The 26,415-nt window shown below is 38.1% G+C and overlaps 1 protein-coding gene across 1 annotated transcript in view; it reads right to left on the bottom strand.

Annotated features, from left to right (window-relative positions):
• tgfbr1b (transforming growth factor, beta receptor 1 b) overlaps positions 1 to 26,415 on the bottom strand; it is a 113,627-nt gene that overhangs the window by 3,432 nt on the left and 83,780 nt on the right. The window contains exons 7-8 of the mRNA XM_041813940.1: positions 19,476 to 19,600; positions 19,049 to 19,179 (exon numbers count right to left, since the gene is read on the bottom strand). Of these exons, the coding sequence (XP_041669874.1) occupies positions 19,049 to 19,179; positions 19,476 to 19,600 (256 nt within the window). The remainder of the gene's footprint in view (positions 1 to 19,048; positions 19,180 to 19,475; positions 19,601 to 26,415) is intronic.

Here is a 26,415-nt window from a genome sequence, read left to right as displayed (position 1 = left end):
CTGCACAAATGGAAGACAACACTACTTTCCCCTTAACTATCAAATTGTCATGCCAAAGCAGGGGGCAGAAGAGCGTCATCTTCGTTTTCTTTCGCAGAAAGCATTCCGTTTTGCTCTCAGCGCTAAATGTGATGACGAAACGTGTCGGTCCGGCTAAGACCGAGCTAAAGTTCGGCTAGCAGCCACAAGTATTCACACAAGTTAACCTTTCCCCCCTCAATTATCATATAGTCATGTCAAAGCAGCTCAGCAGAGGAGTAAAAACATCTTTCCCAACATGAACAGCTTACAGGGTTGATTTATTCTTTGTCATACATAAATGTGGCCCAGTTCTGGTTAAACAGAGGCTAAAGCTATGTCTGAGTATTTAGAGCAGTAAGGGCAGCCATTAAAGGACTGTCAGCATGAGTAAACCCCGCCCATAGAGCAACACTGTATAGATGAGCCATACATAATGTTAACTGGAGCCTGGTTAACACAGTGGAGGCAGCCATTAGTGACAGCATTCAGTCCAAGCAAACGCAGCTCTGTAGTATATGGCTCATTACAAAAGCATCACTCACTCAGCGATATACATAAATACAGACAGACAGACATACAGACTCACTCAGACACAGACATTGCCATATGTAGGGCTATCAGCGGTCAGCCAAAAAGAAAATAAGGGAACAGTAAAAAGATGCTGAACAATTTTTTCCCCCAATATTGCAATTGTGATTTGATATACAATTATTTCTGATGCTCCTCATCCTATGTAATCTCCGTTAGAGACACGTCAATATTTATCATTTTATTTATGTTTTCCAATAAACACAAGCAATTAATCATTCTATATTATTACCAACACAATATTAGATTAAATAAGGACTAAACAATTTTAATCTAATTCTATATCTACCTGTGGTTTTGACTCTTATTGCAAATTGGACATGAATTCTTGTATTGAAGGGAATTTTATTCTTGATGTCATTATCATATTCAATAAGAAACCTACAAAAACGAGAAAAGTAGGACTTTTATTAGACTATTCTTAAAAAAAATGGCACTTTAGTCATTGCAAGACATGTAATGCATAACATCTCGGCTGCCAAAAAATAAAAAAATAAAAACAGGTTTTGAACTGGTATTTTGGCACAAATTTCAGGTTAAAAGATATTGCACCTTTTGCAATATGAAAACTACAGTGGTCCGATTTAATTTAATTTTCAATTAATTGCCCAGGCCTAGATGCTGGATAATACAAGGAGCAGATGATGTCTGAGCTTTTGTTTAGTGTAAAACAGCACATTGTGGAGCGTTGGTGGACTTATTTCACATCACTGTGGCTGCAGGGAGAAAATGTGGTATAATTAGAGTGTCCTGAAAGGGACAAGAAAGCATGCAATTAAAAACAATTCTGTGTAACTATGGGCACTACTTAACTGTGGTTATAGCTGTCAGCCATAGTTAATACACCTTAGTTTCTCTTAAGGTCATTCAACAAATAGAATTTCAAGCATACTGATGGAAAATGCTTCTTAAAGACTTGGGATTTCACAATGCACTGTATTTCATAATGCTACATTTACACTTCACAGCTGCAACTAAATCATCCAACAACAACTCACAATAAGTGCAGCCAGCCATGAGGCTATAATCCTAAAACTGCAAACATCATCTTCAGCAAATTTGCTGAGCAGCTTCAAGTGCTTCATACAACATTTACTCTGTTTGGTTATTTTAGTGTTTTGAAGATTGTTCTTTTTTATAACTGAATTCATTAAATCAAAAGTTTCTCTCAAGTGTTCACCCTAAGGTCATATCCAACTTAGCTTTTAAAGACAGGTAAAAATATTTGGTGGCTACGAAAAGGCTTCTACCTCACCGCAGCAAGGTGGATCCTGTTTTGAATTCCTGGTCAGTTTCTGTGTGGTTTTTGCATTACTCCCCATGCATGGGTGGGTTCTCTCCAGGTACTCTGGCTTCCTCCCAAAACATCATTTGTAGGTTAATATGTGAATATTTTTAGATTAATTTTGCCTGTAGGTGTGAGGTCAAGCATGTCTGCTTGTTTCGTTCTACATGTCAGCCCTGTAACTGACTGACAGCCAGTCCAGGATGTACCCTGTCGCTCTGGGATCAGGTCCAGCCCCTTCCCCTTCAACACAGCACGGAACAGACACTATAAATCATGGATGGATGGAAGTGTTCCTCCTGACATGTCTGCTTGCTTCTGAACATGATTTTGAGGATAACAATGCAACAGTTTTTAAACTTGAAAAGAAAACAAACTAACCTCGTTTTTGGGCTTCATTTGGACAAGTCAAGCTTTTTGCCTCATAAAGTCACAGCTCTGTTCTAATTAAATTAGTGAAACTGACGAGACAGGCTTTGATTTCAGGAGAGAGCCTTCAGAGTTTACACAAATTCCTTCATGTCTCCCTTGGCAGGGCTGTAAACAGCATCTGGTAAGTATGACTCAACATGTCTGTGTGTATGTGTCTGTTTTCAGCCTCCGTCTGTTGGTGTCTGTCTGGCGGGATACTGCCACTGCTTCCATTGGACTGCCTACAGGGCTCGGAAGTACAGCCGACACATTCCAGTACACCATTCATCAGGTGTGAATTTTACAGTGCTTGGGAAAAACAATATGACAAATACAAACTTCACTTGACAACAGAAGTAGATTTAGTGTTTTTTTTTTTTTTTTTTTTAGGTAAAAGCTTTCGGATGCAAACACCTCTGACGGGAGGTTCTTTATATAAATGTGCAAGTCTGATTAATAGTGGACTGGTGAGAGGACTGAAAGAAAATTCCACTTGAGAATGTCACAGCTAAAATCACTGCATTTAAGAGAAACTCAACAAATTTAAAAGACTTGACTGTGAGGAACCTAGTGAGAAATTTGTAATAGGTCCACTTTGATTTTCGTTGATTTGTACAAGTGGCTGTGCAAAATAGGGGAAGAAATAGGCAGCAGACTGTGAACATATAGGAAAGAAACACCAACGCTCCCTTATACCCAGTGGTAATTATTTTATCCAGATACTGCCAGCTGAATCATTCTTCAGCTACTGGGAGGAATTTAACAAAAACTATATGCCTATAGTATGAGTAAAATATGAAATGTACTCCTCTACCACCCCAATGCAACCCCTGCCACTCCAAATGAAATGCACAAAAATAACTATTTTATGCACATAATTTACTTTATTTCAGAGCATGAGCCCTCAGTTATCCTAAATGCCTCCGCTCTGCCCTCATTTCCATGGCAAGTTTTCATCTGACACAATCAACCTGAAACATTTCCCTTATTGTCAGGGGTTATGACTTAGCCTCTGCCTACACGAATTACAGCTGTGTCCTTTTCTTACTACTGACTATTCTCTCCCTGCAGCGACCATTTCCCTTTGAAACTCACAGACTGCTCAGTGGGAAGGTCACCTTGTATTTCCTTTATGATCCATATTAGGCTCCTTTTTAGGCGGTTAAGTTCAAGTTAAAATCTTTGATCTCCCTATTAAAGCAGGTTTGTATCCAAACAGGAAGTCCATTACCGTAAGGTTTCCAAAATTACACAAAAAAAGTCTTGCTTGCAAAATGTGTCATTTCAAAATGGGATTGAAATTGATGCAATTAATTGTGATTAACTACAGAAATCCTGAGATTATTCCCCCCCCAAAAAAGTATTCTTTTGACAGCCCCACTAACAACATGAGAACAATTTGAGGTTGGTCAGTATTTCCTTCAGTATATTTAAAGTAAAAAAAGTATTAAGAGTGCATTAATGAGATTTTTGCAATCGTAATAATTTTAAAATTTGGCTGAAAAAAATCAGTTCAGAGAAAATAATTGTTTTAACTAAAAGTAAAGACTAAAATATATAAAGACTTTAAACTGACTAATATTTGACCAAACTTTTGACAGTGAAATCATTAAAATGTGGCTAGAACTGAAAGACATTTTAATCTAAATGCTAAGACTAAATTCAAAATAGTTACCAGAATAAACACACGTCTTAAACCAAGGTTAACTAACTTTTTTTTTGGGTACAGACTTGTTTTTACTTTGAAAGAAAGTGAGGAAAAATAACAATCTTTACAAAAAAAGGAATTTGCTATGGATTGAAAAGGAAAGGGACAGTAAAAAGGCAAATGTTTGATAACACTGGGAGCAGATGACTTTGGATGTCCACTGAGCTGTCTGTGAGTTTTTTAAAGTTAGCTGACACATCAAGGCGGCATTACACCGAATGGCTTTTCCTCCAATTTCAAAGTCGCAGACAAAATTCCAAAGTCGGAGTGAAATCATGGGAGTCTTGCTAAAGTCACAGCTCACTCCTGTTGTCTCAATAGGTTGTTTAAGGTGGTCATAAGACTCGATTTTAGGCAGTCTTTCTTCAGTCTTGGTGTTACAATAATACCAAACACGTTTGATACTGTAGTAAGTCTTCAGTTTGGTTGTATGCATGTTGTGTTTCTCAGTGACGTGACCGTTGTCCATGAGCACATTAATTAACTTTATGCTTCCAAAACATGAACGTGAGTGTAGATCAATCTAGAGTCGCTGAAGGTCTGCTAAGAGCTGCAGTCAGATCTGTGCACCTGTGTGTTTGTGTGCCTAGTCTGTCAATTCATTCCAGGCCGATATGGAAGGTACGGAAAACCGCCACTGGGATTTTCAAAGTAAAAGCCCTTCAGTTTGTTTCTGGGGTGAGAAGACTCATGCGTTTATACCATACTTTTATTCTGAAGTGTTTCCGGGATAGATCCTCAGGTGTTGCAGTAACATGCAAAGTTGCTTCTGTGTTTAACTTTCCTTTTGTTTCTACTAGATGTAAATCAGGGGTCTCAAATTCATTTAGGGTAGGGGGCCAGATTTGCTTCAACGAGATGTCCTGTGGGCCAGACTTTTTTTTTGCAATATCAATACGACCAACCACTGATATATGAAAAACAGAATAAATCTAATATTAGATGCAGGCACCATTTTATGAGTACTGCATGTTCACACACTAAAAGGTTAATTAGCGACTTTAGACAGAGAATTTATTTGCAAGTAATCTAAACAGGTCAGGCAAACATATGCTGCCCTTGTAATATATGACGGTTTTTACATATTTTAATGTTTTTAGAATCCACTAATGATGAATTGACAAGACTGCAATATTCATTATAAATATACAGCACATTCAGGTTGACTGTTTATGGCTTTAAAACAACAACTTGTTCACAAAACCTGATCTGACCCCTATTTCACCTGACCTGGGATCAGTGCACAGAGTCCAGAGAGGAGATTGAGAGGGGGGGGGGGGTCCTGCAGAGATTTATCACACTGCAGCACTATTACTGTTTATAGAGCTGGAAACCCCTCACCTGCTTAGTGAAATCTTAACTTTAAGCACATGCCTGGGCCGCTAGAGTTGTTTGTCTGCATGTCCACTCTATCTGAATCCCCCTGACATCCCTGCACGCGTGAACTGGGGCATCTCCATGTGCATTTTAGCGCTGCATCAAGACTAAACATACCAACCTCTCATGTCATAGGACAGCCTGTGTCCAGATTAGGATTAAATGTTCAATTATAAAGAATTGATTTATCAGTATGAGAGGAATTTTTACCATTTGACAAGACCTGTAGTTAAATACGCCACAGGATTTACAAACCATGTCCTGTTTAAACTTAAATGATCAAGACCACAATTTCCTTTCTTGTTGACATAAAATTAAATCGTATGTAAATTAAATTAGTTGATATTACTTTGGCATTACAGATTGTAATAATGAGGGATGAAATCAGTCGGGAGATTGAACTGAGTTGCTCACCAAAACGAGATATGATGTCTGCGTTTGTGGCTGATGGACAATTACGCAGAAAAAACATTTATGTCATCCTGAGCGCAGCTGTTTTAATCCCACTTAGGGGAAGAAGTTTGGTTTACAAAGCAAAAACCTCTGGATGCCTTTATAAACTAATTTAAACTCCTATCCATATCTCTGACCCTTCCTGTCACATAAGTGAGCTGTGATCGCAGGTCCTCATTTCTGCATCGTTTAAAGAATGAGTTAAGGAACAGCAGTGGAGACTCTTGGACCAGCAACCTGGTACTGCTGGCAATGAACTCAGACAGAACCCGAGTCCTGGACCAAACAAAAACAAAAAAAACATTGATGCCTCCACCCTCAACCATAACAACCGGAAGATTGTTTTATTATGAAGACATCAAAAGAGCGTGTTTTTTCGGCTGCAGTGTATTAATTAGATGCATTTGGGGATTAAGGCAACTATTTTGAATTCTTGTTCTTATCTCTTAATGCTTATTCATATTATGGATATAATATGAATTGAGTCTTTTGTTGGCTTTAAAGCTGCAGTGTTGTTAATTAGCAGCAGTAACGTTGAATTTTGTAACTGAGGCTGTAGTGTGTGTGCGTAAAACACGCAGGCCGCACTAACACTACACTTTGATGTCAAGTAGGGGGCCACAAAATATCTTTTTGTGGGACACAATTGGCCTGTGGGCCGCAAGTTTGAGACCCATGATGTAAATGCTTTAAAAACATCGGATTATAAGGGCTATTAACTAAAATGCGAACTCCATCTCCTTCTACATCTTGTTTGCTGCTCAAAAATTGTTGTTTTGAATTTCCAACAGATGCATGATGGCTTGCCGACAAATTGTCTTTAGATGTGATAGAGTCTCACAAGTCATTCTTTTTAGAGTCTTTTAAGAGTTTCAGCTAAGTCCTCTGATGAAGGCTGGCATTAAGGAGCAGTGGTGGACTTATTTTACATCACAATGGCTGCAGGGAGACACTGTAGTAGCTTAACAAAGTGTATTGCAAGGAACTAAAAACATGGGATCAATTAAGATAATGCCCTAATCATGGTCCTTAATTAAGTGAGATTGATGCATCAACTCTGACAGCCAAAACATTAATTCACATTTTTCCTGGAAAGTGATACATTTGACTGCAGCTCAGTATTTTAAATCACATGTTTACTTTTATATTAGCTAACTTATATACCAAGGGACCACATTAAGGGATGGGAATCAAGAACTCCAATTGGTTTAATCCATCAACATCAGAAATATTTAATCTTAAAAATTCCCTTATTGATACCTTACTTCCCCTTGCTTTGTAAAACATGGCAGTCAGCAAAGCGAAGAATACATCTTCTATCCTACAAGGTTTTAACTTATTTTTATATATCCACAGATCTAGGATCTAGAGACTAGTTTTATAGTGAAGAGGAAAAGAAAAACATCGGATTGCATCCTGAAAGGTTTCATATATTTTCTCTTCTGCTGAAGAACACTTGGCTTGAGTGTGTAGCTGGATCTGCCTGCAGGTCTGTCTGTGCAGCTATGTACTCCAGAGCTGTTTCTCAACTTTGTGTGCAGAAGATAACGGCTCTCAGGCATGTATATGGGATATGTACACAAATCTGTAGTATAGAAGAGGGCCAGCCAGTCTCTGGTTATGGCCAAGCAGGCCTGAAATCAGCAAATGCTGGTCCTCAGACGGTCCATTGGTGCAACTTTAGTGAAAATAATTTTAAATTAAAAAAAAAAAAAAAAAAAAAAAAAAAAAAGGAATAAAAACAAAAAAACTTTGTTTTGTTTTAGTTGTGCAAAAATTAAGAGTAAAACATGAAAATTAAACTCAAGCCTTCGTTCAGTGAGTAATACGTACACAAGCTGACAGAGTAGGGATGAGGATCGTTTACTTTTGCTGATACTGATTAGATTTTCAAGCCTCCTTGAGGCTGATGTTTGCTTTAAAAACTGACTCTAACATTTGGTACATGTTCTTCTTTGTGCCTAACCATGAAAAACAACAGGCTTTTTGATTCACAAATTCTGGCTGCAAATCAAAGAAGCTTTTCTTTCTGAAAGGCCAAACTTGTTGACAGCAACAAATAATGTGCCCTACCACCAAGTAAACACTTGAAAGAGTGAATGAATCACTACAGCTAACAAGATCAGGGACGGGCTCAATCTGGAATCCAGCGGTTCTTCAGTTTTGTCAGTAATCAAAAGTTGAAACTCTCTTTATCATTCCTCACAGATTTTTCTTGGTTAACAAACACTCAGACTTTAGTCTGCGTCTGCAGGTGCTGTCTGGATTTGACTTGCTAAACCTGTTCCTCTGTCTGAATTGTGCATCACTTTTGTTTGATGATTAGAGGCTCTTCTTTTATTGTTTATCTTTCTGCACATCCTCATGTTCACCCAAATACAGACAGTGAACCACATCTAAACCATCTTTATATAAATATTAGCGCCATTTCAGAATTCACCAGTACCTGCACATTTTACATTTCATAGCAATTCACTCAGTGTTAGAATTTGCTGTCTGCAAATGTTTAGCCTTACAATTGTATGAATAAGCGGAGCAGATGCAGCTGGATGCACCTGCTAAGCCATGGAAACCCATTCCATGAAGCTCTCTACGCACACTGTTCTTGAGCTAATCTGAAGGCCACATGAAGTTTGGAAGTCTGTAGCGATTGCCTTTGCAGAAAGTTGGCGACCTCTGCACACTATGCACCTCAGCATCCGCTGACCCTGCTCCGTCATTTTACGTGGCCTACTACTTTGTGGCCGAGTTGCTGTTTTTCCCAATCGCTTCAACTTTGTTATAATACCACTGACAGTTGACTGTGGAATATTTAGGAGGGAGGAAATTTCATGACTGGACTTGTTGCACATGTGGCATCCTATCACAGTACCACGCTGGAATTCACTGAGCTCCTGAGAGTGACCCATTCTTTAACAAATGTTGGCAGTCTGCGTACCTAGGTGCTTGATTTTATACACCCGTGGCCATGGAAGTGATTGGAACACCTGATTTTAATTATTTGAATCTATATTTGGCAATATTGTGTATTTCTTGGGTTCTTACAATGTTTATATTACTTAAGTTGGTTTGGAATGTTTCCATGCTGCCATTGTTAGGTTATTTTGTGTCTTAGTTTTGGATGTTTGTTCTTTTATGCTCTGCATGTAGTTACACCCCCCCCCCCCGTGAGGCTCCACTGTTCCAATACTTTTGGAGGGAAATGAGTGTAAAACACTCTGTAACCCCCTGTTTTAAACAAATAAAGTTATAACTATAATTATTTCACCTGAAAATACTGTTTTTATCTCTGTTCTTAGCAGATACTAGCAACATTTTGGTAGACTTCCATCATAAAATATTACACTTTCTTTAATCTTTTCAACATGCCCAGACTGAGGAGGCCATCGTTGGGTTGAAATAAATGTGTTTGATACTTGAGCTAGTGAAGAAAGTATCTGCATTGTTAAACTTGTGTTCTTTGGAAAAAACTAAACAGGCTTTTAAAGACTCTGCGTTTAAATAGAATATGAGTTTTTGTTCTGATGAATGACAGAGAAGTATAAAGCTGAAAAAAAATGTTTTTATACTTGGGTACAACCATGGCCAACACATTTTCAATATCAGCATTGAGCATTAGAAAGCCTTGAAAAAACTAAAGAGCTAGTCAAAGAAAGATGGACCCTGAGCAGTGGATTTCTGTGGAGATAACATCAAAGATATTTCTTAGATCCAACTGACAAAGAGAAGATGAAACTCTAAGACGAAAAAGGCCTTCACTGTCTGATAAAACAGACAATAAAGGCTTTTATTAGGGCCCGAACACCGAGTGGTGCGAGGACCTAATTGTTTTTGCTCGAGACGTGCAATTTTCCGTCATTGTGTGGACTTTTGAGGCCCTTAACATATTCAAAAACGCAAGAAACTTGGCAGGTGCATCTGGTCTTGCGAAAATTTTGATATTTTTTAGGTCTCCAATATGACAATTCAGAATTGCAAAAATAGCGCCCCCTACCAGTTTTCAAAGTTGAAGCTCCCTCCTTTGACTTTGTCGTAGATTCATTCAATTTTGTGTGCAGGTTCAGCTTGGGCAGATCTACAAAAAAGCCTCCTGGGCCTACACTCTATCTCCAACAGGAAATCCGCCATTTTGAATAAATTAGTGAAAACTGGGGTATTTTTGCCCTGTTCCAGGGGTCATAACTGGATTAACTCCTCTGAGGGATTTCATCCGATTGACTTGTACTTCAGCACAGAGGTAGATGAGACATGGATGATGAAAAGTTATTTGGGGTTTTCTCATTTATTATTTGGGAATTTCTCATTAGTCGAAAGGCGTGGCCATGGCGGCCCCTCAAAGTTAGCTATTTTGCCAAAAAAATCTGATTTTGCTGTCATGGAAACATGCAGGGCCAAAACACAACATATTTTGTCAAACATTACTGTTTTCCACATCTTATCATATCAGCATGCCAGTACTAAAGACCTGCAGATTTTCATCAAAGGGTGGGGGCATGGTATCCTTGCAAATTTCGATTTTGACGATGGGGTCTCGCCATACAAATGTAATCTGTTATATCTCAGCTGTAAATCATATCTTAACTAGGTTTTGTGTGCTTATTGGAATTGCATGCCTGAACAAGTTTCGTACGCAAATTTTTTCTCTAAATCATAGCGCCTCCAGCTGGCAGCATGAAGTACTGTTTTTGTATAATTGCCTCTAATTCCTCCAAAATGGGAGATATTGCAGTCAACTTTTATCAAATTTATGAAGGTTTACTGGGGTAATCAGATTTGTAAATCTCACAAGTCTGCTTGTAACTCAGTTGCCACAACAAAGGATCCTTTGCCATGAAACAGGAAGTACTTACTTGAAGAGCTTAAACTTCTTGTAGAGTCCTGAAACTTGACACAAATATGCTTGGTGGAAAATTGAAATGATTGATTTTAATGTTGTGGGTGGGCGTGGCTTTTTGGCTCAGTAGCACCCTCTACAACATTTCAAAAATTTAGCCCCTGCAGCAGGTTTAACGTAAGATTTCAAAAATTTTTGAGCTTATACAATATATCAAGATCTAAAAAAAAGCCTCTTGGACCCATGCCGTAAAACAAACAGGAAGTCCACCATTTTAAATTTTGTGGTCAAAAAGCAGCGTATTGCAGACGTCACAATTTTCAAAATTCCTCTTGGGGAATTCTTCCAAACACCTCCATGTTAAAGATATTGTAAGAGGACATGTCAAAGCTGAAAATTTCATTGGAACGTTTTCATTACTCATAGGGGTGTGGCCATGGTGAATTTTTCTTCGCCATGAACAGGAAGTAGAATTATCCTAGGCTTAGAAAACTTGTAGAGTCTTGAAACCTAGCACAAAAATTCATAGTGGGGATCTGAGATGACTGCCCTTTGTGTTTTGGATGGGCTTTGCTTATTGTTTCCGTGACACCCCCTACAAATTTTTTTTAAAAATCAGCCCCCGGGACACATATTACCTAGGCCTTCGAAAATGCTTACACTTTTGTGTCATCACAGGACCTACAATTAAGTCTCTTGGACCCATACTGTAAAACAGCAGCAAGTAAATTTTTTTCCTTCATTTTGCGTGTGGAAAGCTTCAAAAGTCCCTCTTCTCTTAATGGAACCAAAATTAAGGCTATGCTGCTATCTTGTAAAAATACAAAATACTGCAAGACTATTTAGGACAGGGTCCAAACAGCAACTAACACATTACAATGTCTGTATCTATTTATCCATGAAAATAAGAGAAAATGATGAACTGAGATGAGATAGTAAAGCATTGAAGAAAATAATAAAATTTGTACACGTCTGTATCGCTGTATTTACTTCTCTGCTCTTTATCACCAGTGATTGGAACATTCAGAAAACAATCAGTCAATGCTTTTAGCCACTGAGTCATTTTTCTCCTGTGCAGCACACACAAGGGAGAGGGAGTGAGGCTGCAAGCATGCCAGAGAGAGAGAGAGAGAGAGAGAGAGAGAGAGAGAGAGAGAGAGAGAGAGCTCATACCTCTTGCCCATTTGTTTGACTACCAAATTAACTAAAAGTGCTGTGTTGCTGGCACTCAATGGTTGGTACACATCAGCGGTTGTGACACATCCCGACATGCAACGGGTTGCGAGGGTCCATTATCGCTGCTTGCAGCTTTAATTAAAGATATTGTTAATGATATGTTCTCTGAATGAGCAGAGAAGTAAATCATGGTGCATGGTCGAGAAAGTTCTCATCAGCATCCTTCTGAGGGAAATTTCTCTTCAAATGTCTTCTGGTCAGAAGTGTTGCCTTTCAATTATTTCAGTCAACATAAGGCTTGTGTATGAAAATATGTAAACAATCAAGAATTTTTGCCCCCCAATGGAGGAAATATTCATTTCAGATCCCAAATATCACAGTTGTCTGGAGGCTGCCAGACAAAAAGGTGGCTAAGGTCAAAATACAAAAACAGTGTTTGAGCTCTGACATTATGTGGTGTGCTTTTATATCCAGCTTTAGAAAGTGCATGTGGGTGTCACAGTTGTCTGCCGATGGCAAGGCTGAGTTTAAAAAGAAGTCTGGTTTCAGCAGCTGATTACAAACTTTGCTCTTGGTCCTCACAAAGTAGACTAATGACAACTTCAGTCGGATCTTATGTCATTCAATTTCCCTAAGTGCAATATTATGACAAATACAAATCTCACAAATACTCATTTAACTTTTCCCCCACTCCCAAGGACAGTCTGGTGATCAAATTGCTTTAAACATCTCAAGTAAGGCTGACATCATTTGCTGATGTTGAAAATAACAACAACAACAACAAAATTAGTTATGTTGTAACATCACTACATGTCTTTTAATGCCATTCACTGACTTAGTATAATTTTGGGAGTGGCTTGTGGAACAAACTCTCATCATATTTATATAAACTTAGCAAAAAAAGGACGGAAATATGTGTTTGGTAGATTATTTCATTGTTTTAACAATGCTTCTTGGCAATAAATCTTATACTGTTGGAAAGTCTGTTCTTTTACTTTTAAATGGAGCTTCATTGGTAAGGAACATCCATTTGTGGGGTGAGCAGCAGAGCTGGGTATCAGGGTCGCACCCATGCCAATGCCAAATTGCTTATTCTGCCATTGACTCTTTTTTTGGTGTGGTTTAGTGGATTGGATGGTTGAGGTCTGAAGCAACAAGACATATTGGCAAAATATTCATTCATTTAACACGCAGGAGCCTCAGTTGCAGAAGAACCATACACAGCCACAACAGCCTGGCCACACACTTCTGCAAGTTGCAAGTCAGCCAGTGTGGACATGTTGGTCACTCTGGCACTAACAGCATACCCAAGCTAATCCCACACCTCAATGGGGTTGAAGCCAGGAATGCTGGCAGGCCATTCCATCTCCTAGTCCAGTGATCATCAACTGGAGGCCCGGGGGCCACATCAGACCCCCCCCCAAGGCTTTTCATCTGGCCCCCAGAGGACTAACAAATTCAGAAACTTTAAGCGTGCAAAAAAATGGCATGCTTTTAACTTTTTTTCTTAAAGTTTTCATAAAACTATCAACCTAGAGGCTTATCAGAAAGGAAGCACACTGGTATTTCTTTGATTTAGCATGGTAAACACATACTTATCATTGTTATCTCAACTCAAGTTGCAGCTTTTTGTATCAATTTTACACATAAGGCTCTTTGAGAGTGCAATTTCCCCCTCTGAGAATCTTCACAGATGATCAGTGTCCTGCATGTGTTTTGGGCCAATCACGACACAGCTTATTAGCATTAAACTCAGTGATAGAAATCATAATGGCTCCAAAAATATGTAGCTAAAATATCTCAATCGCCCCCTTGTGGCTCGCTGCAGTATAGGTGACAGAGACTGCTCTCATTGTTAAAGGCTTAAAGTTCCATTAGTTTCGGAAGGATGATACTTTTTAACAAGAAAATGTTAATTAGACTAAAATATTGATTCTATTTCCATTTTTTCAATGTCTGGCCCCCACAGCATTGGTCAAGAAAAAGGTGGCTCTCGAGAAAATGCTCTAGTCTGATAAACCCCGCTCTATGGGGGCCAGTGTTGTCATGTTGGAAGACAGAGCTTGGTCCAAGACTGCTGAGATATGGAAATGCCACTGGTTGCAGAATGCCATCTCCATATCTCTCTGCATTCAGATCGCTTCCAATGATGATAATCTGGTACTGATAACGACTGCTAGTAACTCAAAACAATCAATAGCAACAGGAGAAAAAGCTGTCTGACATTGGCAGAGAAGATTTGGCTAATTTTTCATTGGCACAACCCATTTACTTAGCTCTGCTGCTCATCCAACAAATGCATATTCCTTACAAATGTGGCACCATCTAAACAGGAAATAAACAGGCTTTCCAGTGGTATGAGATTTTTTGTTCAGAAGAATTGTTACAAATAAGAAATAATCTACCAAACACAAATGTCCTTATTTTTTGTGCCAGTTTAATTACTAGGTTACTAATAAACTAGGGACAGGGCTCTTTAATGATTTTTAGCACTCAAAGTACTCAGATAACCTTATGAGAACTAAAGGACTAACTGATTTTATTTCACTGAAATGTGACTGTAGTGTGGCAAATAAGACTATGGCTGAACAGAAAAGACGATGGTACAGCATTGCAGTCTACGTGACGTGATGGGAAACACTGAGTTGCTGACGTTGCACGGTCAGCTCTGTGCTCGAGTATTCCTCCATGGCGCTTCTGTGAAGCAGACTGGTTGGGGCAGTGACATATAACTATCTTCTTTTTTGGGGTTTCCAGGCAGGTGGCAGCCTGTCATGTGACTACACAGCCAGTGGTGTTTTTAAGGAGATGGAGCATCAATAAAGAGAGAATTATAAGGGAAAAAGACTAAATAACCAACTTGGCAGTTTCACATGGTTGGAGGCTCTAAATTTTGGTTTTATTATTTTTCAATTAATCACCCAGCACTAACCTTGATTACAAAAACAAGATAATTGTGAATAAATGATTACTGTGCTGCAGGCCATGCTACTCTTGTTTTTTCCACAGGTTTTGTAATAAGTAAATGTTTAAGTGTTTCTTCATATATATAGACTAAGGAAGTATTTTTTGTTTCTTCATGATCATATAGCTTTATTTTTTTTATCCATTTATGTTCTTCCACTCATTTATGTTCCTTTATTGTTTGTTTTTCAAGAGTGTCTAGGTGTGATTAATGCATGTGATGCATATGTTTTAAAATCAATGTGCAATCATGTTTCAGAATCCTGATCTTAATACCAATCAAAGTAATTGTGCTGGTGATTTTTGCCATAATTGATTAGTACTAAAATGTAATATCATGTTTCATTTTCTAGCATGGTTATCTTAAAGTTTAATACCTAAAAAAAGGTAAACGGCCAGACATTCTCCACCCTAATGGTCATGATCTGCTTTCACACAGTGAGCTGCTTAATTTTAACTGAATCAGCTCAAATTAAATTGTAAAGACTCCCAATGCAGAAAACAAACTGATACCACAAGTGTGTGTGCGTCCATGCCCGCGTGTAAACCACCGTTCAATCTGAAACCAGAGACCGCATAGAAAACAACACAGACTTTCTCCTCCAGCAGGCTGAGTGGATGCTTCCTCTCTGGGGACTGTGGGCAAAAGTATGTCTGTGTTTGTGTGGGCATGTATGAGTGTCTGTGTGTATCAAATGATAGAGCAGAGTTACTGAGACCGACTCCCAGGCGTTGGAGGTGAAGAGACGATGGGCTTATCTAGTTTGAATTTCAGAGAGTCCTAGACACTGGCAGAACTAGATAACTTTATTTTTATCCTAATATTACTGCTATGCGTGAAGTCCAACAGCACCACTATGGACGACAACAAGCCCAATATTAAGTCTAGATATTGGTTTACATTTTGGCATGTCTGCATCACATCCCTGCTGCTGTTTCTCCTTCTTCAAAAGCCTCTGACCCTTGTCAGAGTGATGCCCCTCACTGTTTAGATTTATAAGATTTAGTAAAAAAGGTTGCAATTGATAATGTCAACTTGTGTCATTTCATTTTTAGACATCAATACGTCTGTATTTGTAAAGCCCCAGTCCATAGTTAATGTTTTCTAAAACACTTAAAAAATAGCAGACCTAAGCCATTCTCTTTGTTACATTATTTATAGAGACAACATTAATCCATTATGAGCTCAGCACTGAGCAACATTTAGCAAAGTTTAAGTGGCAAGGAGAACTGCTTTTAAATGACAGTACCTCTGTGCAGAACCAGGCAATGACACATTGCTTACAAGGCTGAATCCCAAAAGTTTAAGATTTGGAAAAACCTAAAGCTGGCTCCAATTTCGTCAGTCAAATTTGCACTTCTTTCACACTGGGTAATAACGCAGCATGAAGGGAGGCTGCTCAAAAGAAAACTGCAAAGCTTTTAGTGCACATAGTTTTCAACAGGAGCTGATTTATCAAAGCAAGTATGTGCTGTATCTCTGAGGCTCTTCAGCTGTAATATTAAAAGCGAGCCTAGCGGTACTAACTTTAGGCTTTAGATTGCCAACAAAAATCAACAACCACTAAAGCAGTGGTCCTTAACTGGTTGAGTCTCTGGACCCACCATCAATTCCTCAAAGGGAATTGCAACCCAAATTTATTTATTTATTTATTTTGGTTAGATTTACTTAAAAAAAAATAGAGTTTGGACCTTAGACAGTACAAATGACATGACAAAACAAAGAAACAGGTAAAAACAAGCAGAGTCTCAGAGAATTTACTGGAATCTTTTTTACCTAGGCACAGATCAGCGACCTACTGAAAAGAGCTTTGCAACCCACTTTAGGCCCTGACCCACCAGTTGAACCACTGCATTCTACAGAGTTAAAAATAACAATGACATGAATTGAGACACTCATAAAAAATGGTGCTTTAATTAGTGCTGCCAGCAATCACTAATTAACCGTGATAATATTATAGCAGATTTTATCCTATGGGGTTTTTCATGATTGCATTAATCGTGTCTTATTTTCTCCTTTTAGATGCACTGTAGTTAAGTCACTGTAGCTGGGCTGCAGCTGGACACTACTCCAGGTAGTATGTTTCTGCTCTGACAGTGATGGAAAATAATGACAACACTGTGCCTTTTTCATTTTAGCTGATATCGATATATAGATGTAGTTTAAACCTAAGACTTCATTCCTTAAAATTTTATGGAATGTGGATGAACAAAGAGATAGACTTGGGTCTGTTGGTCCACCTTGAAAATCCAACTTACTTGAACATTAGGCCAAAATTTATACTCAATATAGGCTAATACGCATGAGTATATCGGGTGTAAATATCTATACAGTATATATCAATACTTACATTGTGCCTTCTTATGTAAAACATTTTATTTTTCACCATTTCTTTTGACTGTTTACATTTACTCTACTAATAGTATCAAGTTCTTTTTCTATGGTAAAGTAAATGTTACCTCTGAAATGCCAGAATTTCCTTGTTTTCTTTCAAGGGTCGATTTTCATCCAAAAAGGAAATAAAGCACCCTTAGCTTTAGTACCATAACTTAGGAAGTAAAAACATAAAGCAAAGTTTGTTTGAGGAAATCTCCTTTTAATGTTAAGCTTAATTGGGTTACTTACACAGAGAAAGCGCCTAAGCATGGACTTCTGATAACTGTAAATGCTACCACATTAACCAGGGATTATTGGACGTCAGTGAGTCATTTTGTAAATGCACTCCAACATATTTCTTCTTGTTTTAAAGTGCTTAACAGTGTAATTGATGGAACCTCTTGAAACTGTCTCCTGCCTCTAAGTCATGGTTTCAGACAGGGTTGATTATAGGATCAGACCATTAGGGGTAATCTTTGACATATAAAGTTCCTCCTCAATTTTCTCAATCTACTCCTCATCACTGAGCCACTTTATGATGCCAATAGCACAATACTGTGCATACATCAACAAATTTTGAATACAGGACTTGTCACAAAGTATCTTCTCTGTCTACTACGACTCCTTCAGCAGTAAAGTCTTTTTCCCAGCACTTAATATGACCATTGAATAAAAGAGCCCTAAAATAAATTGTATGGCATCAAAACAACTATCTTTTGCATTATTTACTTCCGGGGTTTAATGCAGTCTATTAATGAATTATTCTCTGCATCCTCACATGTAATCATTATTTAGAAATTTGTGTTTTGTTTGCTAAAATATAAAATTTGGATTTTGGTGACATTTCTAGTACACATAAAAAGAATCTGGTGGGGCATTCTATACCGTTATATCTATTTTATGGGTGCTTAGATTTTAAATTTAAACTCAAAATCTAAAAAAGGGGTCTAAAATCAGACCACACTGGTGTAGGAGCACTACACTTATTTAAATATTACGTCAAAGAGTTAGCTGAAAACAAGGCCAGTTTCCCCGAACTGTGCTGAAGCACAGCCGTTGCCTGTTACCCAGCTGGCCTGGACTCACATTGCTCAAAGCATAACTGGGCCTGAAAACGGATAGCCTAAGTTTTTATGTTTCATATGACACAAGCAGTTTACAAGTTGCAGGATCTTAAAGTCACCAAAATAGGGAAATACACAGACCACATGATGGTAACTTTACTCACTCCGAGGCTCATTTGGAGTGGCTGTGGTCAAATACGGCCCTTTATCTCTCCACCATTTATCAAAATGACTGTCAGAGAGAAACAGCCATATTGAATATATGTCATTTCAAAGTAATACACTTGTGCATTGTGCATGTGCATGAGGAATCGTATTGTGCAGAAGCCTGCCTCCTCCATCAAAAAAAAGATGAAAATTATCATTGGAAAAAATAATATAGAAATAAATTGTAGGTCAGCGTGCTTGGGCATGGAACAAAATGCCTCGTCAAGGTCCTAAAACACATCTCTTTGCATTTTTTTAAAATCCAAATCAAGACACTAGCTGGATTTAGACTTTAACATTTGTTGAAATCGAGTTTTAAAAGTGCAATTTATTGTGATTAACTTAAAATTCAGTAATAAACTGTTAAATATTTTTTTTTATTATTTGACAGCTCTAGTTTTAATGCCTCATGTTAATAAACTCCTGGAAGGAAGGAAGAAGTGGGAAATTTATATTTACCAGCAAAATCCTAGGTGACTGACGTCTGCGACTATGTGCAGCCCTGTAGCAGTCAGCAATATAGGAGAGAGGGTATAATCCCTGTAAACATCCAACATCTTTGACATACTGACAGACATCTTACCTCACAGCTCTGCCAGCGATTGGGGATATTGGGTCGAAGCTTCTGCTCACAAACAATCTTCCTCATCTCTTCCACCGACGGATCCGACTGAACCAGGTCATAGTAGGGCAGCTGGTAGTCCTCATGGATGCCTGCCAGAAAAATATGATTAAATATTCTCCTTCTTCTCATTGAGATGGTTTGATGATTTAAATTGAGTCTGTATGATGCATGATCAGACAGTCTGATGCACATACAGAGAGTATACATCAGTCTATCTGATCGTGCATCTTCTCCTCATCCAAGGTGCTGGTGTGTCAATATTTCCATAATTAACTCTCCTCCTCTTTTGCTTTACTCATCTCTCACTCTCTCCATTAATCTGTCATGCTCCTCCTCATTCAGCCAATGATTCACTGCCTCCTTCCAGAGCTTATTTGATGCTTACCTCCCATAGAGCAGCGGCTGGCGATCTCCCAGAAGACCAGGCCCATGGCATAGATGTCTGCCCGCTTGAAAGACTCAAAGTGTTTCATGTTTATGGAGTCGTCCAGGACCTCTGGTGCCATATACCTGAGCAGAAAGATGATGGGCTGTTACATACAACCATTGCAGTGTTAGGCAGTAATTTTAAAACTATGTTTTAAAAAAGGTCAATTCTATTTTTCTATTTTATTTTAATGACAAATATTTATCAGAGAAAAGTAGACACTCTGAAAATGGAGGAATAATCCTCCAACCACTATGAGCCTTAATCAAAGGGCTTGTGAACGACAGCTTTTAAAAACATCCAGAAACAAAGGGGAGATGAGTATAAAAGCAGCAATCAGCTAACAGTGGCAGTGCAAAGTTAAATGTTGGTGTGTGGAAATAAATTGGATCTCAGACTTGACCAAGAGCCAAGGCCCTATTTCCTAATGCTTCTTAAGTCTTCTCTGCTCATCAAATCCATTTCACAAACCTTTCCAAGCTTCAAGTTAGGATACACTAGTGCCTCTTATTCATTAGTTCAAGGCTGGATGCATCACATGGAGCTAATAAAGCTGCAGCAGAAACCATGGATAACACGTTTTAATTCAATAGCCATTGTAACTTTTGACTATTTTTTAAATTTCATACTCAGACACCATTACTTTGTTCAAAAGAAGAAATAATACTTTAATCTGCAAATCACATATTAAAATTCACAAACTGAAATAACAACTGAATCAGAGTCAACAAGTGTGCACCTGCACCTTCTATGATCTCAGGACAGTAACTATTTAGAATTTTTGCAAAATAACTTCAGATATGGTTTTGTCTAATTTTATAATGACAACAGTTAGAAGGACCACCTTGTTCCAGCCCAGCTGTGCATTTCCAAACACAAGTACTGTCTGGAAAGCATGACAGGTGTATTTACTGAGTTTAAGGTGGAAGTAGGTCCTCAGGTTCGGACAAAGATAAACTTTTAGGGACCATAAAGCATTGCTGTCCCTCTCCTCTATTCTCTATCTGCCTGTAACAGACACAAACACTAGTTTAAAAGGGGACATATGCAAAAATCACTTTTTCAGGCTTTTCTAACAAAAGTATGTTCCCCTGTCCACAATCCCCTCAAGAACCAGAAAAATCCATTCCCTCCCCCCTCTCTCTTTCTCCACCTTTCAGAAAATGTGTGCCAAAACAAGCTGTTCTCAGATATTCCCCTCATGATGTCATGTTGGCTCCACCCCCAGATGCTAGCTGAGAGGAGGATCAGGAGAGCCACATCCATTGGCAACATCCCTCTCAGGAATAAACTTCACAGGCATGTTTCGGGGACCTCTGAGACCAATATAAACTTGCCTTAAAAGGGTAAAATATGTCCCCTTTGAATAGATAACAAAGAGGTTTCATGAAACAAATTTACTGACAGCTTAGGCTGTTAGCGTGTGAGTCTAAAACATTGGTTTTCTTGTCTCATAATTGCCTTTATGCAATATACATACAATAAAAAATCAGAAATACCTTCCATAAATGGATACAAATCTTTTTTTACAAAAAAAAAAAAAAAAGCAATTGTGTGTCAAACAATTATTAATCACTGCTCAGTTGTCCATGTCTTGCATAACTACTGACGCCTGTTTCAGTAGTGCCAGCTTCTGTCACCATTACCCTCCTCTGGCTCTGCTTGTTCTCCAGCTTTCTATCATCCAGACAGCAATAATCGGAGTAATGACATTGATGGACAAAGACAGAGGCTATTGAAGTTCCTCTTTTTTCCTTAATGGAACATTCTATTTTTTACAGGATATCTATGCACATCAGCCTCAGTTTTTAATATCCTCTGTCTAAAACACCACCTTCGGCTTCATCTGCTTCATGTTTTTACCGTGGTGTTTTTGGTCTGAATCTCTTTTGTTTTTAGGAAACCTAAGAACGATTGATGGCTGGTAATAGGAGCCGTCTTCATGGTGCCTCACAATAGTGTAGGTTTTAATCTGTAGCTCAACATTAAGTTGCATTAAGTAGAGATGCACTTACTGTGAAAATCAGAGCCAACAACAAGACTGTTGTTTTAAGTAATAGCTTAAAGAATGGTCAAAACCAAGTCCGTTTGTTTGTTTCATCACTTCTTCTGGAGTAATACTCCCTCAATGCAAACATTTCTTCTCATGTTTGATCATGAAACATGTCCAATTTGTGCCTTCTTTGGCTCAATAATAAATCTCTTCTCTATATCAGCTGTTAGGTGTGAAGCTGCTTTAAATATGATAATTCTGCTAATGATTTCAGGCCAATTTGGCTGATGGCAAATGTGCACTTACAGCTACACCTGAGCATACATATTGGCACTGGCAGCACGTCATGGTCTTCTCTAAAGTCAAACTGCTAAACGTGCTCCACTGGTTGAAATGTGATCCACAGCAACGAGAGTTTAAAACACTCAAATTCTTCTTTCTGAGTAAACCAGTGCTGAGAAATGGTGACGTTTAAGCTATTTATAAGCACAGGTGCTGCCAGTAGCAACATAAAGCATAATTAAAGCATCAACACATGTAAACATCTAAACCTGTCTAAACCCTTTTTATCTGAAATGTAGATGAAGTTAAATGGTACTTGTTGGTTATTTTAGGCTCCAAAAAAGTCAAACTTTGTATAACCTTCCCTGATTTCAGGACGGAGCTCACCAGGCTCTGCAACATGGAACTAAACTAAGGCAAATCTTTATTAGTTTGGAAGCACAATATTACTTCATAGTCTTAGATACTAACAGTGCTTTAACTTTAAACCACTTCCAGCACCCCTGAAATGAGTGTTGTTTTCTTAACTAAAAGCATTTTTCTTAAAGGACTGGAAGCCTGCAAAGGTGCACACTGTGCTTGCAAGTGCATGTGGGCAAAGGCTTGTAAAACATGTTTTTTGAACTCCTGGGATAATATAGTATACACCGGTAAAATTTCAGGAAGGGTTGGGTGTGTTAAAAGATGAAAACTGCCAAATCCTAATCCCCATTCTTATTCTACTCTTTCCATTGACTTTAAATCACAGAAGGCAGTGTTTTCCATAAAATGGCACTAAAATTGGGTGGATGGATGCCAGCTCTCCCACCCACTTTCAAGGGTTAACCTATCGGTGTTTCTGTGCTCTTTTGGCAGAATTCATCAGCAGTTCATTGTATAAAGATGCATAAATCTTTTCACTCGCCTTTAAAACGTTTAACTTGATATTCTGCAATCACAGCAGGAGAGTGGCAAGTGTGACTCAACCCTCCGTGGGCAATGCATGAGCCGGCACAGAGAAAATGCAGAAGAGTAGATTGTAGTCTAACAGACGTCTTAAGCACTCCTGGTGGGGTTTTGGGGGTACAGGAGAGGGGAGATCTCCTTAATTTACATGTAATATCAACAGCCGATCACTGAACAGCTGGTTGAAAATCAGTAAATTTGCACTTTCACTGGTTAGATCTAACTTCTAAATTAGATGATGTTAAATTGAGAGTTTAAACTAAATTAGCAGAACTGATTAATTAAATGTTTGCTAATTAATGTGAGTTTAAATATTCATAGACACAGTGGAACCAATAAAGACATCTAAATCTGGGCTTTTACAGCTTTATGTCTCCAGTCTATGAATAAATTCTCAAAATTTTCTAATTATCAGTCATTGTAGCTGCTTTATGCCTTAAATAAGTAAACCATTTCTCCTCAGTTCATTGAATTCCTGTAGCCATTTAAAGGCTGCAGAAAAGATTTGTGATGTGATCATTTAGTCTCCAAATTAAAAGGGCCACATTGAGAAAAGGACCCATTAAACAAGGTAATCCTTTTAGGCTTGCCTAATTAAATTAAGGGAATACAGCACAGGTCACAAAAAGCTCAAATAGCTAACCTCAACCTTTCATATGGTTTCATTCACTTCTCATAAAGATATACCCATAAAACTTTGGCCCTGGGCTTTGATGTAGAAACAATCTCTGATGATGTTACTGAGACGGGTTTCAACACACTAGTTAAAAAAAAAAAAAACTCCTGCTCTGAAAGAGACTTTGTCAAATAATGGAGAGTCTGTGTGCAAAAACAGTTGACACTGCCTCTGCTGAATAACAAAAACAAAACTATTACACAGAGGAAAGAAATATCCTAATTTCTGCTGTCAACAGAGGAAGCAGAGGGAGTCATTATGTGGCCAAAACAGAGTAAAAAGCTAATTAAATTTTAAATGAAAGTATTATTTCTGTAATCAATAAAAAGAGAACTCACTCACAAAGATTGTTATTTAATCAAAGTAAGCTGGATGTCTTCAACAACACTGTGTCCTCATAAAATGAGGCACTGAACCGGGCGGCTGTGTACAGACTGTCTTCTAACCCAAGTAGGGGTTGGATTTTTGCTGATACTGGATATGCCAGTATTTCCAAGTTCATTTTAGCAAAGACAGATTCTGACATGAACACACCTGTTTTTTTATGTAAAGAAGTTTCTCCTGTGCAAAGAGAGGCTAAAACCTAATGGTACACTTGTAAATTTTACAGATACAGTGCCGTGAAAAAGTATTTGACCCCTTTCTGATTCCTGTTTTTTATTTGCATATTTATGACACTTAAATGTTTCGGATCATTAAACCAATTTAATATCTCACAAAGACAACATAAGTAAATACAGAATGCAGTTTCTAAATGATGATTTTATTTATTAAGGGAAAAACTCCAAACCTATCCGGCCCTATGTGAAAAAGTAAAGGTAAATGTAAAGTATCTTGAGTTGAGGGGTATTATTTGTCTGTTTGGGTTTCTGAGAGTCTGAAGGGAGGGATTTAACAGACTCATTGGATTCTTAGAACCGCACTTTCACTGGTATTAAAGCTAATGTTTTTGGTACATCAATTAAAAGATAATTAACTATTACAGTCAAATGAACACACTTATCATTAACATTAACCACCATGACAAAAGTTATTCAAACTTTATGGTTAAGACTCCTTCTCTGCTGGAAGTTTGGCATCATGACAGGAAGTAAAAACACACAGTCACACTCCCTGACTGTATCAGATCATCAATATGTAACATGAATTTCAGCCAAGGCCAGAGCGTCTATGTGCACTGACCCCAGGGCTTACTGAATCATTTAGTGGCCCTGTGATACGCCGGCAGCATCTAATCACCACAGCGGAGAAAGGAAGAAAGAGAAGTCGTAAACAAGGGAAAACACAGAGAAGAGGAGTAAACAGAGTGGGATGAGCACACTGGTTGTGTTGGTGGAGCAAGGAAAACAAGGAAAGGGTGTTTAAAGAGAAGGAGTAATGGGCTAAATCTAATAAAAATTACAACTCTGGGGCTAGAGAGTCTGCATAATAGAACAAGAGAGACATGCAGAGGGAAAGTAATTGATGAAACCATCTGTAGGATGGAAAATTATGAGCTTGGTAAAAAGAAGTGTTGCCCTCATTGATCAGAAACCAATCAATATCATCAGACTTTCATTAAAAATAGCTAGTTATCAATCCTATCACCTGTAGTTAATACTCTGCTGCCTGTGGCTGAGAGAAGCATTGTGTGGGTTGCAGTATAATTAACAGGTAATTGAAATGCCAGCCAATAAGAAGAGAGCACATCAGCAATGTGGAACAAATTAAAGTAAATTAGAGCACTTCCGATTGACGGCTTGAAAACTACTCAGTCAACTCATCGGGCACTGGTTTCGCTCAGTTGGTAGAGCAGGCGCCCACATGCTGAGGCTATAGTCCTCAATTCACTGGTCGCAGGATTGATAGTCACCAATTGCACCAATATTTTAGGGTTGGTACAGCACGATATAAGCATCCCTTGTAATGTGCAATTGTATTTTTCAATAGAACAAAAATATACACTGCATATGAAATGAAAGATAAAGAATGCATATCCCGTACGACTCATAGTTTCTATGTAACCTCCTTCTTTAGGTTTTATACCATGCCTGTCTCTGTCTCCCCAATTTGAAAAGCAGATGAACTGGCCTGATTCAGTGCAGATCCATTTTGCAATGCTCCAATCTGAAACAAATGTGCCAGGTCTGAGACCAGACAGACAGACAGACCACACTGCGTTATTTGAGAAGAACAAAGCAGTAGCGCGGGGTTTAGCTGTACTCCAAGCCTGACCTGTTTTGGAAGGGTTTTGTCAAACTTACAGGTGGGGTTTAGTTGTTTTCCAAGCTGGTAGCAATGACTGCTGACAGGGTAGCAATTAGCTTGGATGTAGCTATAGTATAGCAGCAGTTTTGTCAGATCTGGACAGTATTCCTTTATTGAAAGAGTAGGACGAAAGTTATTATAGTTCATTAAAACTAACTAATTAACTAAAACTAAAATGTAAAAATCATTTCAGTTAACTGAAACTAAACTTAATTAAAACTAAGCTTTACAAAAAAATGAAAACTAACTGAAACTTAATTCTGTGCTGAAAAAACTAACTAAAATAAAATAAAACTAGAGACAAAATCCCCTTAATTTTAGTTGTTGACAGCAGCTGATTTTGATTGGAAATACTTTATACTGTTTACATTTTAGTGAGTTGTATACAAACATAAAAAAACTGAATAAATAAAGAGAAAACTGAAGAGCCCTTTTGAGTCTCGCCCCTGACAAGTTACCCCATACTGCCAATAAAACTAACACTACAATTAATAAAAACTACACCAGAACGACGCATTTTTGAAAACAAAAAACAAAAAAACAAAAAAACAAAAACAACAAAAAAAAACTAGAATAAACAAACAAACCAGAAGAAAAAAAACTAATAAAAAAATAAACTGAAATTTAAAACAAAAAGTAAAAATGGAAAAAAAAAAAAAAAAAAAAAATCCAAAACTATTATAGCCTTGGATGGAACCACACTGAAAGCCTTTTGTGGTTGATAAGAGGTTTTCCTCTTCTCCTGACCGGCCATG

The sequence above is a fragment of the Cheilinus undulatus genome, linkage group 19 (genome assembly GCF_018320785.1).
Source record: "Cheilinus undulatus linkage group 19, ASM1832078v1, whole genome shotgun sequence".
Lineage (NCBI taxonomy): Eukaryota > Metazoa > Chordata > Actinopteri > Labriformes > Labridae > Cheilinus > Cheilinus undulatus.
This window is presented reverse-complemented; position numbering and strand designations above follow the sequence as displayed.